Genomic DNA, 13,321 nt, shown 5'->3' with positions numbered 1-13,321 from the left:
ATGTCGGTGAGAGCGATTCCGCTACAACACCAGTGATTCATTATCGGAAGAAGTCTTACTTGTACGAGTCGTGAGCATATCATATCAACATATTCATCCACGGAGTGTTATTACATTGTATAACCGTGATTCGTATAGGCTACTGATTTGAATAGTGCGAATCTTTTTAGATGTATTTGTGGAGACTGGCATCAACAACTAGAGCTAAGCTCATATTGCCTTGTACATACTGAAGTAAAGTACATGCGCCATCACACATGCATGCAAATAAATTTGCGAGCTGCATGCGGGAATGGATAAAATGTTTTCATCTGAGACAGGAAGAAGGGCGATTTTGTTACTGAGCTGGTTCAGTATAGTGGTCTCCTTAGCCCTGGGGTCGGTATTATTTGGTGAGATTACGACTCCTTCTATGGTATTCAGAGCTAAAAGATGATTGTTGATTATACTTTGTAGGTTTCTCTATTCAAGACAGCAGCTCCGCGGCTTTCGGCTTTGCGGTAATAATTTAAACATGCATGATTCCGAAGTTTTTTTCGTATCAATATAGAATGATATTTTGTACTTTTTAGGTCACAGCTCTTCTGAACGCGTGCACATCCTTCGTTGTTGTTTGGGGATACACGGGCAGTCAAAATAGCGAATTTCTACAGAAGGAACTAAAGTTGGTTAAAATCTTATATGCATAATTGCATATCATAGCCCATGGCATACTTTCAGTAGACTTTTAGTAGGCCATAGGCCCGCGACGCGAGTGTAACAGACCACTAGTAGTGGTGGCCGATAACCGATTTGCTGGTATTGTATTGATAGTTATTGTTACGACTATTCGTATAAAACCGATCATGGAAAATGAACATGGTGGCTACAACAAGCAGCATATAGATACGCCTCTTAGAAACGAATTGCCTGTGGGAGTGTGAGTAGGAGGCAATAATAACTCGTGCCTGTCTAGTGTCTACCCTTCCGGTAGTGAAAAGCTGTTATCAAGAGGTTGTCTAATCAAGAGGCATACGTGGCAGTTGGTAGACCAGTGGTCGGGAACCTATAGCTCGCGAGCCATATATGGTTCCTTTGGATATAAGACATGGCTCTTTGCGAAATTTTTTTTTGTGCTTAATTTATCTATATTGCAGCAACTTGTTATTAAATCTTCAGCGCGAGAAGTATAATTATTCTTGTGGAGTATAAACATGTTTTGGATAGGTTAACACAGTGACGTATTGAGGGTTAGGGGCTCGGACCCCTTTTCAAAATCGTCAAATTCAAGTTGCTGTCCCGCCGGCGACCAATATCACTCGCAAATTCGATGTAGCCGGTACGAAATCTTGAATTGCACGATGCATTCATTGATCAAAGAGACTAGGAAACATGGCAGCGCCTGTATCATAATGCAGTTTTCAAATATACCTTTCTGATCTCCGACGAGAAATAAACTGCGATTACATAGGCCTACTCCTGCTCCGGTAGCGCTCATAACAAGCTTTCACTGTCTATTCTCTCAAAGCCGCGCACAATAAAGAAACGGTGATTTACTCTCTCCTATTCATAAAATTACCGAGCAAGTGGGGCAACATTGCCTTGTTGCCCCTAAGGTGTGATGTAACAATCGTATCTGAACTCGGTTACCGTCATATGCCTTGAGTCGACCTTTGCTGATATAGGTCGATTTTGACGGTGTTTCATACGATGATAATTCTTGAAACTTGGTATGGTATGTCGCGAACACCGACCCAAGTTTCAGGGTTGCTACTTAAAGATTAGGGTAGTAATTCCGTCTCCAAAGTTGAGTGTGTGCTGATCCGTCATGTATCGCAAATAGATTTTACTCAAAAGCCGGTATTGGTGTCCATTGATTATGACGATGTTCCATATACCGAGATCGGTCATGACATTTGGCACGGTAAGTCCTAATGTTAGTATCGAACGCTGTCACTGAACTAAGTTAGTGGTAATTTCGTTTCTTAAGTCGAGTGAGAGCTGACTCGTCATTTATCGCTAACAGATTTTACGCATTGGTCTCTATTGATTTTAACGATACTCCTTGCCTAGATCTTTCATGAGCTTTTGCACGGTACGTCTTGATTTTAGTATCGAACGCTGTGCCAAGTTGACACTCAATGATTAGGGCAGTAATTTAGTTACCGAGGTCGAGTATGGTAGAGATGTGAGCTGATCTGACACTTATTAGCCTACCTAACGCATTGCGAATTTCACGCAAAAGCCTGTATGTCTGTGCTAAAGTTAACTGTGTTCCATACTGAGATAAAGGCTATTTAAGCTGCACACTTCTCGGAAGGCAGCGACCAAGACAATAAGCTTTGTACTATTTCATGTACATTTCAGTGGAGTATTGCGTGGTTCTCCAACTGGGGGCTCGAAAGCATCAGAAGGGTGTCGCGAAGCCGAAGTTCAATGGAATGTTTTTCGCGCTCCGCTCGATATACCCCCAGCTCATAGTTATTGCTCCATGTATTGTTCGAGTTTGATATTTGGGATTGCTAGCATTCTGGTTGCACTTTTTATTCTTTTTTGATATCATGATAAGGGGGCAGATATTATTCACTATCATAGAGGGAGGCGTGCCTAAAAAGTTTGAGAACCACTGTTTTAGAGTCCTAATAGATGTAAAATGTATCATGTTTAACATTGTTTCGAATCATGACGGCAAATAGATATTTTTTAATTAACCATCACTTTCTTATTACTTAATATCAACTGAGCAACATTTATTTAAAATTAGTGGGGAGATAGCGTAGTGGTAACGATAAGCGCCTACCAAGCTGACGGACGCGATTCGATTCCCGTCCGAGGTTCATCTGGGCTCCTCTTCGCGAAAAAAAAAGCCCTGAAAAAAGTGGATGTTAGAGTAAAGGACCGCTGCTGATGTGTGTCGTTCGACGTCCTCATATCTATCTGTTCGTTACATCGCATTGTGTCTTATCGCATCGTACATTGTGTGTAACTTGTTCAGATGAAAAATTATAACCCAACGAGAATTGATTATTATGGATTTAGAAATAAAATTAAAAGACGCCGGAAAATATAGCTAAAAATTTTCTCTCTGTCCGCAAAGTATTTTTTACTTCTCATTTGACCCGCGGAAGAAAATAATCGGCCACCCATGCTTTAGAGCAATAATGAGAGGTAAAGAGCCTCGGTCCTTATCAGCCTAGAAATTGTCCATTGATCTAATCGCACGCGGGAGGGAAGCGCACTCTGACCTTTTTCCCAACGTATTTCGACAAAAATGAATAGCTGATGCATAAGCGAGGATAAGGACGCCTTATTATACACTTTTACACTGTTCTTGCCTCTAGTTGAACAAAATTGGGTATCGTGATCTGAAGCATGTGGTCTCTACTGCAAACGGTGTCTCGATATTACCCGATGGTCGACATTACTCGGCTAGAGTTGACATGGCTTATATTCCAATTCATCTTTTTCCGAAGTAGTAACCACTGGTGAACTTTCAAAATTCCTATAGTTGAAAAATCGCTTTATATCAACTTTGCTGCGGTAACTAGCTTTTTTAAATATCATATTGACCACCCCGATTTCATCCGCAGAATTCAAGCGTGGTTTCAGCACATTAAAACGAATTAAGACTTCTCTTAGAATCGGGATGTGTAAAGATATAGGCTCGATGAGTTAGTAGATGTGCTCAGGATTCTCAGCGCTGTCATCATGAGTATTCCAGATTTCAATGAACTCGTCATTGAACATTTTGCAACTATGAAATCACGCCGCGCGCAATAGCCTACGCCTACTTATACAAACGTTAAAATATGCAGGTATGAACTACTGTACTTCATATTTTCTTCCGAATAATTTGAAGAGTGTCAGCTCTAAAAGCTTCGGGTTTTAATATATTTCTGTCATGAATATATTTTTATAATTTGAAATGCGTAACCCTAGTTAACCATGCCTAATGTCTATACACGATACAAACTGTGTGTGACCACCACGAAGTCACATTTTCACGTCGGAATACACTATTAAGACGTTATTTAGATTATTAAAATCGTGTTCACACCTTGCCGCACCCCCCCCCCCGCCCCATATTGTCACGAGCCGCCAGTGATGTAAGGTACGGAAGTTACGTAAGAACCACCGGAATTCGACGGGGGCAAGGACGTCTTTCCTCTGCTCCGACTCCAATAGGCTTACAGCCCTACACTTACTTGCCTATACCCGAGAGGGTGATCGGGTGATCATATTTTCATTTCACTACCTGTTGACCTACTGTCAATGTCAGGGAGTTAGACTATACTATACAACTATCGACACTGTCCTGTAGTCTCTAGAATAATTAGGGTTACCATATATCAGGAGCCGAAGAAGAGGGCACATTTTAGACGTTACAAATTTGACAATAGCAGATGATAAGACGGGTAATTTGGAAACTTTTACGGCTAAATATTATTGGGTTAAAAAAGAAAAGGTCATTTTTTCGATTCGACTCCCGAAAAACCCGTTCCCGAGTATTGTCGGTAGGAACTGACGCTTTTTGTTAGTCAACCTACCAGCGATCGGTGTTTACTGAAGGCAAATCCTCTTAAAAGACGACATATCGTATTCCTAGTTCGTACTATATCGCAACTATAGTTGATATTGCGCTAATTATGTTTCGTATAATATAGCGCATACACGTTATATACTCTTAATAGGCTGCACTATAGATGCTAATAATTATCGGTAACACTCAACAGGACTATTTAGTGCTACTCCTACTACCACAACAGTATCAAGATCGAAGCTTTCCGCCAACATGCGGTGACCATTTTCGACCGTTTCATGAGACAACATACATATTAATTTTAGACTTTTAGGTCAATTTTGCGATGAGGCAAATGCGATGTCAATAAGACCTGGACTTGAAAAAAAACATCCCTATATATAGTCGTTGACCACGGCAAGTTGGCATACACCTTCGATCTGACTTTTCTAAGCATTTACGATTCATTTACTATTTTTTTTTACTTTTGAGGGCTTTGATTGCGTTGGGAATATTGTTCGTGCTGTCCTCAGTATTTACTGGTATCAAAACATCATATAGTTTGGCTATGGAAATGAAGCCTGAATATACGGTAAGTCAAACACTGTAGTTTTTTGGGTGAATCATGTATAACTGTCTGAAGTTTTCGGATGCCATTTCATTAAACCATATATAGGACTAATCAAAATAATTCCAGTTTTGCACTGTGAAATAATGTCGTATTTGACAACGGTAGTTCTCGCTTGATAATTTCGATACAGCATTTTTTGTCGGAACAGCTTCGTTTCAAAAAGGTATTTTCCATTGACGTTTTCGCCTTGTATTGCATGTTTTACACAATATGAAATCGTATGCAGAATCGAGGTTTCATGCATGACTACTTCGGTGAAGAGAAATTATAGATATTCGAAACAATAAATACATTGCAATCCACTAGAACTATACTCGATTCGTATTCGAATACGCGCATCATTGTGCCCAGCCCTAGACAGTATATAGCCTTTCAATTCAAATTTAATTGCACTGACCAATCCTAAAATCATTAATGCGTATTGCAGGATCAAACTGGAAGGAACATGCTGTTAACTTCGGCGGCAGCTGCATTATTACTTGGAGTCATTGCTTTTTCTCAACTTATACTTGCAATCAAGATGGATTCTAGAATTTTATTAACAGATGGTAGGTCTCATTAAAAGCGTGTATCCTCTTTGGTAAAGGGTGTTTTCAACATAACATATATTTTGGCACGAATTATCTTCACTTTACATCCATATCAAAAAGTCAATGGTCGTTTGTTTGTCATGCAACGGTCCTAAATTTTGAACTTTAGAGAAACTTCGCTTAACTTCAATTGCCATCAGCTGTCAGGTATTTGAAACTTTATGCAGTGATTGAGTGGCACCATGAGTATTGAGTAATAATGCACATTCCCAGCAATTATGGATACAAGAAATCAACTTTAAATCATGTAGCTACTATGCGTGGAATTTTGCCGACCACTCATAATTCAAAGCATACCAGAGACGGTCAAAGTAGTCATTGTTTGTCCTCAAGTACAAGTAGAAGTGATGCTTTGAAGTCATAGGTAATTACAGGTAGAAGCAGCTATTTCCGGGGCATACTACAACTTATTCAAGTAGAAGTAGAATACGAAATGACTGAGAATAGTATATTAGTAAGAGTCGTAGACTTTGACAAGATGGCGGCGAACAAACATAGGTGCAATTATCGAAGCTCTGTTACCGTCAAACAGGACACGCATTGCCCAATTGTCATCAATCCATACAAATATGACTTTCTACTTGACAAAAGCGGGTAGGGTGACTTCAAAATCGCATTGAAGTGAGAGGTAGACTAAAACGTAATCACTTGAATAAGTGCGTAGCGGAAATAGGGAAACAACACTGAGTATTTCGAAAAGGTATCACTTCATTACTGAACAGTGAACGCCCATGCAAAATAGATATGGATTCCGTTTCGTGTCTTTCGGAAGATGCTTACAGGGATCTTCACACCGCTCCGTACGGAAAAATTCATCTGCCGAAGTCATTACTTGAACTGAAACAACGCTTTCCGTTTACACTATGACCTCTATCGATGAGATATTGATATTGTCATTTCAGCCATCAATTCATTCTGTGGATCACTAGTCGCGTTGTCAATTGTTCCATCATATAAGTTACAAGTATATTTTCCTCAACTGTGGTACCTGGACGACATAATCGGTCTCATCACTTCATGTTTCTTGTGCATTTACGGAACGATGTAAGTATCAAATCTCCTTGGCTTTCGCTGGTGATTGTAGATATCGAGTACCATTATGACTAATTCGATTGCAAAAATATAAATCAATACCATAAACAGCATCCAACACAGTCTTATAACTTTGTAAGCACTTCTATGGTCTAGATCAGTGCTCTTCAACCTTTTTCTACGTGGTACACCCTTTTAACGTTTGCTCAAAACTCGTACACCCCTGTTCATTACGGGTCTTAAAAAATGACTTTTTGTCTCAAATCGTACTGGCTACTTGATAAAATTGTTAGGTTACCTAACTTAAGGCTACACACCAAATTTGGTTCAATTCCAACCATTAGCAGCATTGCTACGGGAGAAGAAAATTTATACTTATTATATGAAAATAAATAACGAAAAATTTCAAATTCTTCTGTTCAACCCATGAAAGTATTAGGTTCTCTATAAAAACGATGTTCTTCAAATTTGGTTCAATTCCAACCAGTAGAAGCGGAGTTATTGCCGTCAAAAAATTTGGATTTGAATAAAATAATATTTGGTCACGGAGTCTATTCGCCGCTAGTTAGGCCGCCCGCCACGCAAATTGGAATTTATTTCGTGTCAGCCCAAAAACAGCATGACATTATGAACGATAATCAACCTAAATGTAACAGTATTGGGGAGAGAGTAGGTAAAGCTACTGCAGCAGAAGCGGTAATTCAGATCAGCGATAATAGCAGGCGCACGAGCCTACTGCGTATCAGGCCTGCCCCAGACCTTACACAGTCGATAGTAGCACACGGGCTGCAAGAGATGTCAGTAACCTCAGATCGTATGCCGCTATACACATTCTATTGTCGCTAATTTGCATCACTAATAACAAAATACTAAATTGCAAATGTATGGTGAAATATTGGACATAAAATCGGCATTTTAAAACGAAAGGGTTTCGATTTCAACATGGAAGGTGTTTCGACCCTGGCTGGCTATACGTCACTTCATTTATGTGCATTGCGGTATTTATTAACGTCGGGTAGGAAGTACCGATTCATGAAGTCTGAGCTATCGCGGCGGTTTCCTCAAAAATCATTGAAAGTAGGGTTACCATACGTCCTCTTTTTTGACTTTTTTAAAAGTGTCCTCGGAGGACGCCCTTTTGTCCTCTTATTTTCAGGTTTTACCCTCTTTTTTGAAATTTTAGGTCACATATAGAGCAAAATGCGAGTGATATGCCGTAAATTAGCACATGAGTGACGCTCCGGCGGGTATTTCGGAGTGAAAAACGGTGATTTGAGCTCTGAGCAAAAACCTTTTTTTTTGTTTTAGTCAACCACCTAGCAATGTGGAGAGGAAAACGGTATTTCGAGCTCTCAGCGGAAAGTTGACCTTTTTTTAGTCAACCGATTACAAAGTGGGAAAAATTCACCGATTTTTGAGAATTCTTCTCCGGTTTTGCAAGTCTCAAATTTTCCGAAAAAGTGTCCTATTTTTAGATTTCCAAAATATGGTAAGCCTAATTAAAAGACAAATGACTAGCTGAACACATGTTTGCTAACTGCATACTATCCAACACCAAACGGAACCATTGGTCTATTGCCGACGGATAAACGAATAGGAGAAATATTTGCTTATGACATCACAATCAAGCGGTGTACAGTATTACACTTGACATAACATCGTACGATATTGCTCATTACCTTGCGTTAACCTGTACTTACCCATAAACCTTCCTTTGTGATAGCTAGCCATCGGCTCATTGTAATTCTGATCTGGTACACCCCTGTACACCCCATCCGAGTGGTACACCCTTTGCAAATTCTGGTACACCCTAGGGTGTACAACCACCCCGGTTGAAGAGCACTGGTCTAGATATCAACAAGATTGCGCATCATCCAGTCTGCTTGCATCGTAAATGACCTTGTGTATTTTGCAAGAAAGTAAAGGTGCCCTGATGAGCATGCAATATTTATTATTCCCCAAAGTGGAACGACTCGTGATCTGCATCTTTTACTCCGTTTTATTTTTCAGAATGCTAGTGAAGTACATTCCACTGTGCGTCAGGGGAAATGGATATGAATTATCCGAATGAATGAGACTGCTGGAGCAATACTCATGTATTTATTTAACAAATAAGCGTATAACTTCCTCCAAAGACACATGCAAGAATATAAGACGTCTGCCTTTGGATATAATCAGAAAACCGTCAGAGAGCGTGGACTCGAATGGCCACGCCATATCTGTATGTATTGTCAAACAATATATTTTTATTGCAGTAATATAGATATGACCATGGTATTAGTGAACAAACGTAATATCTTATACCATGTCAATATGGTCACAACGTGATTTGATCGGGCACAGACAGGGTCCGTGAATATATAAGCATGGGGATTATAAAGTCACATGCTTATGTGTCGCATTAACAACTGTCGTTTTTCATTATCTCGAACGTTCAAATGTAGGGCAACCCATCACAGGCATACATTACTACAACTAGAATAAATATTTATTAAATAATATTATATATATATTTGTTTTTTGTACTTCATATTTGTAAATGTTTAATAAATTCGCAATCACTCTTCATCTCCGGGCTATATCTGATATCGAAAGAGTTACCAAAGTATTATTATAGATTGTTTAGAATGTTTAGAATGTATAGAATGTTTACATTCTATAGTATTATTGTGTGAAAGAATCTCGCCGCGTATCGGTGTGATGCGAGCCCCGGTTTGGATCGAAACCGATAGTAACTGATCAAAGAGAATCGTGCAACTTTCTGACATTCCGGTACACTGTTACTCTCGATTAATATCTGAATATGGCTGATTACATGAGCGGGGCTAGGAGGTGAAGAGCAATCAGTCGTCTAATTCATTCATATGACGATACGTAACATAGAGACGGAGTGTCCCTTTCATGAATACTGATCGACAGTTAGTAATCTGCAACGGTAGTGTTATTTCATTGTCCGATGAGTATCGATGACGTATAGCTAAACAAACCTGACTGTTTCTTGCCAGATATGCATCACCCACACGATAATCTAATCCTCGCTAAACAGCTCATCGGCTATAGCGTGTACTAATCGACATTTTGTGGCTTGTTTAAAATGCAATATCGAAACACTATACCTGAGGCAAATATCATCACATCTACGTCATATTAAAAAAACTTTCATTCTTCGCCTTTGTCTAATGTTGTTATGTTTTATGTTACCAAACATAATAGTATATCGGAACAATGACGCAACAAGCAACATGGGGTTGTGTTACCCTTCCTGGTGGCATATAGTCGGAGGGACGAAAAAGCGCTCCAAAATCATGACTCCCCCAGGCATTATGAAGCCATATCTGTTTGTACACCACCGAGCACCACTGAAATCACACACGTTAAAATTATCGGTCCACTCTCTCACTCGAAGTCCGTTATACTGATTCAGCATCATCATATTTGTTAAAATTGACATTATCAATTTAGACTTGAGCAGTGCTTTTAAACCTGTGGGATGGTACGCACTTGTGCGGATGAAAAAATTACAGTTCATAACTTTATGTCACACCAGCCGCAGTGAATTGATATTTCCACACTATTAATATTACGTAATCAAAAGTCTGGATCGAAAGCGGGTGCAGAGGCTGGCATTAACTGAATCAGCACGTCTGAGACGTCACGCTGGAAAATGACGTAAAATTGACTTTCTGCATTCTTTCATTTAACTATCATCATGATTTCGAAATAATTGTTTGAATGGCACGGGACATGATAATAGCATAGCGAAACCATCATTACAGACTCGCATTTTCAACAAGTTGAGGCAATGCAAATTGTTGTGTAAAGTGTATCGGCCATCCGGGCGCGGAGTGTATTCTTTTTGATGTGTGAGGCTTCGGTTGCGAGATGCCATTAAATCGCAGATTTGGTTCGCGGTCTAAAAAGTTTAAGGATCACAGCTTTACAGATATTGAACCGCTATGTACTTTCAAGTTAACATTTTCTGCTGGTTTGTGCGGATGATTTTCTGTTTGCAAAAAAAGTGGGGATGGTACGCAAAAAGGCTGAAAACTGGACTAGAGTGTTTTAGACGATCACATAAATGCGTATTAGTGTGTAAACTGCGTATACGTCGATAGAGTGAACGAGAAATGAGACTATACAAGAACAAAACAGAAGCAACCAATATTTGCTACATTGAGAGTGGGTATTTGAACTTGGCAATGCCAGAATAAAGACACAATTAAAATCAAGATCCGCGAACGCAATCATATCTGTGAATCCTATTCTGTTGGCGATCTTATGATCATTTATGTGATCATAAGATATTATCCGGTAATTATTTTAAACATTCAGTATAGGTGTGGATTGTGTGGATACAGACACAACTTCGTTATCTTATGATGCAGTCATACATTCGAATCGATCCAAAATATAAATATATCGCTACGTTGTTAGTGATATAGAACGTGAATACAGAAAATTGATATCACCTAAAGTGTTGCTAAAATTGAAAGTGTTACTGTAGAAGTGAACTAGTTTCACCCACACCCCTGCACCTGCATTTCCTGAGCGTGTCCTATATAAGAGATACCACGAAATTCCACTGCTACTGCCTAGGCATGCTCGTCGCCACGCAAACCTGATCAAGCGAAAAAGACATCAGTTGAGGCTCATCGAATCATAACAGATAACATAGCAATACAGCGTACCGCTTATGCCACATTGGGCGCCAGCCAGGTTCTGTTGAGACTATTTAATTTGCACGCCTCGCAAATAGAAATTAGGCTACATTACAACATTACAACTTGTTTGTTACTTGATATTATTATTCAGCCCATCATAATTCATAGTGCAGAGCAGAAGGACGATAGTACAGATCAACATGCGCGATGATTGATACATACCGGCCGTTGAATAGTGTAATATTATATTATCTTCGAATTAGCTTTGTGTTACGTAGATGTGAACGCTGCTCAGTATTTAACAGGTGTATCCGTACGGACCGTACCTAGCTCAAGTATGTCTTCCTATAACGTGCAGGCAAAGCAGATTGAATCGGAAGTTTTACGCTATCACAATCAAGTGGGATGGACCGCAATGAGATCAATACGAGGCGTAAGTATCTGGTATAAAAAGTCGCCGCATTTCGCCGGGACCTTGTATAAATTCGAATGCGATATCGACATGCCTGATCATATTGTCTATAATATCATGAAGCCACCTGCGACTACAGAAGAACGGCTTACTTGGGACAAAAGCATCAAACATTACCAATGTCTTGAAAAACTATCCGATGAATTAATGATCGGACTAATAATTACTCACTCGGCTGCAGCAGGCTTGATCTCGGCTCGCGAATTCGTTGACCTATATATCTTCAAAGAGTATATGAGCAGTTCATTGACCGATGATTTTGACAAAGTGTCTTGGATATATTCCGAAAGTGTTGATTACCCAAGTCGGCCGCCAACGAACGCGTACGTTAGAGGCCGGAATTACCCGAATGGATATGCTGTGAGCAGATACCGAAAAAACCCGGACAAGTGCAAGCTGACGTTGTACCTGAATCTGGATATAGGCGGGATGATTCCCAGGTATCTCGTAGAAAGCGCGGTACCAGGTGAACAGGTGACATACATTGAAAGTATCAAGGACCGGGCTGCAAACATCAGATCATAATGTTATTAATGTTATCTTCGCGTTTCAGTTTCCTGACCGCGTGTATGTTAACATTGGTGCATTAACTTCTATCTAGAACTAGATATCTCTGACTTATATATACAAACCGCATGCATGCCTCATGACTCATTTTATCATATTTTCTTTGATATGTGAAAGCAAATATCAGATACGTTTGATTGATGAACGTTTCGTCTGCTTCCCATCTTTTAATTGTTTCATTTTATATTATTGAGATATGAACTGATTTATAGATATGCTACTTTTGTAAGAACGAACGTACATTTTTATGTCTCGTCACAATCCTTTGTGAATATTTGTAGATTGTGCTGCATTCTTCCAATCAAAACTGTCACACTCACACCGGAAACCGCATTCTCGATGGAATGGCTGATACTAAAAACTGCTTCTGACTAGAAACTACTCCTAATAACATGATACTTTTGTATAGGTAGCCACGAACCACAAACTATAAAGATTTACTTGAGTTCACACCACGTCTGCGGTGCAGTCGTCAGAGACTTGTAACTTCTACATTCAACTGTTCATGGATATTTATAGGGTTATGTCTAAAACAAAAATGTATTTAACACACATATGTTTAAAACAAGGCACTTGTTCAAGACATGCATGTTATTGACCACAATATGAAATTTACGATATAAAATTATTATGTTTGGATCATTTGTATGTAGCCTACTTGCGTGATATAGAATGCTTGAAAGCTATATACGATGCTTGTATTTAAAAACTATTTGCAAGTGATCCATGCACGGATGACTGAGCTGTATTCAGCAGCAATCTTTAGACAGAATGATCATTTTCCCGACATCGTAGGTGCAATGCGCTGAGGTTAATTCCATGGTCTATCACAATTAGGTGGGTTTCTTTGGTTTGAGTTACGGCCAAATT

At 39.4% G+C, this 13,321-nt stretch overlaps 3 protein-coding genes across 3 annotated transcripts in view; 2 read left to right on the top strand and 1 right to left on the bottom strand.

Moving 5' to 3' along the window:
* Positions 1-13,321, bottom strand: part of LOC145455033 (signal peptide, CUB and EGF-like domain-containing protein 2) — a 169,491-nt gene that overhangs the window by 110,098 nt on the left and 46,072 nt on the right. The gene's annotated exons all lie outside the window — the stretch shown is intronic.
* On the top strand, positions 100-9,315 carry LOC145456349 (transmembrane protein 163a-like). The gene is made up of 7 exons (XM_080334420.1): positions 100-392; positions 457-500; positions 573-664; positions 4,991-5,090; positions 5,557-5,677; positions 6,622-6,763; positions 8,762-9,315. Exons 1-7 carry the CDS (start codon positions 293-295, stop codon positions 8,820-8,822), a joined length of 660 nt encoding a protein of 219 aa, XP_080190546.1. The 5' UTR covers positions 100-292; the 3' UTR covers positions 8,823-9,315.
* On the top strand, positions 9,456-13,093 carry LOC145456350 (stAR-related lipid transfer protein 6-like). The gene has a single exon (XM_080334421.1). The coding sequence runs from the start codon at positions 11,750-11,752 to the stop codon at positions 12,407-12,409; it is 660 nt and encodes a 219-aa protein (XP_080190547.1). The 5' UTR covers positions 9,456-11,749; the 3' UTR covers positions 12,410-13,093.

This window comes from Botryllus schlosseri, chromosome 14, assembly GCF_051294905.1.
Source record: "Botryllus schlosseri isolate E-star chromosome 14, Bs_hap1, whole genome shotgun sequence".
NCBI lineage: Eukaryota > Metazoa > Chordata > Ascidiacea > Stolidobranchia > Styelidae > Botryllus > Botryllus schlosseri.
The sequence above is the reverse complement of the archived record's forward strand: the minus strand, read 5'-3'. Positions and strand labels throughout refer to the sequence as shown.

What these genes read in the sequence shown, in the direction of transcription:
- LOC145456349 (XM_080334420.1), top strand. Translation starts at nt 293, where the DNA reads ATGGATAAAATGTTTTCATCTGAGACAGGAAGAAGGGCGATTTTGTTA. An exon ending in CCTGGGGTCGGTATTATTTG is followed by an intron (nt 393 to 456) that starts GTGAGATTACGA and finishes TATACTTTGTAG; the next exon opens with GTTTCTCTATTCAAGACAGC. An exon ending in TAGAATTTTATTAACAGATG is followed by an intron (nt 5,678 to 6,621) that starts GTAGGTCTCATT and finishes TTGTCATTTCAG; the next exon opens with CCATCAATTCATTCTGTGGA.
- LOC145456350 (XM_080334421.1), top strand. Translation starts at nt 11,750, where the DNA reads ATGTCTTCCTATAACGTGCAGGCAAAGCAGATTGAATCGGAAGTTTTA.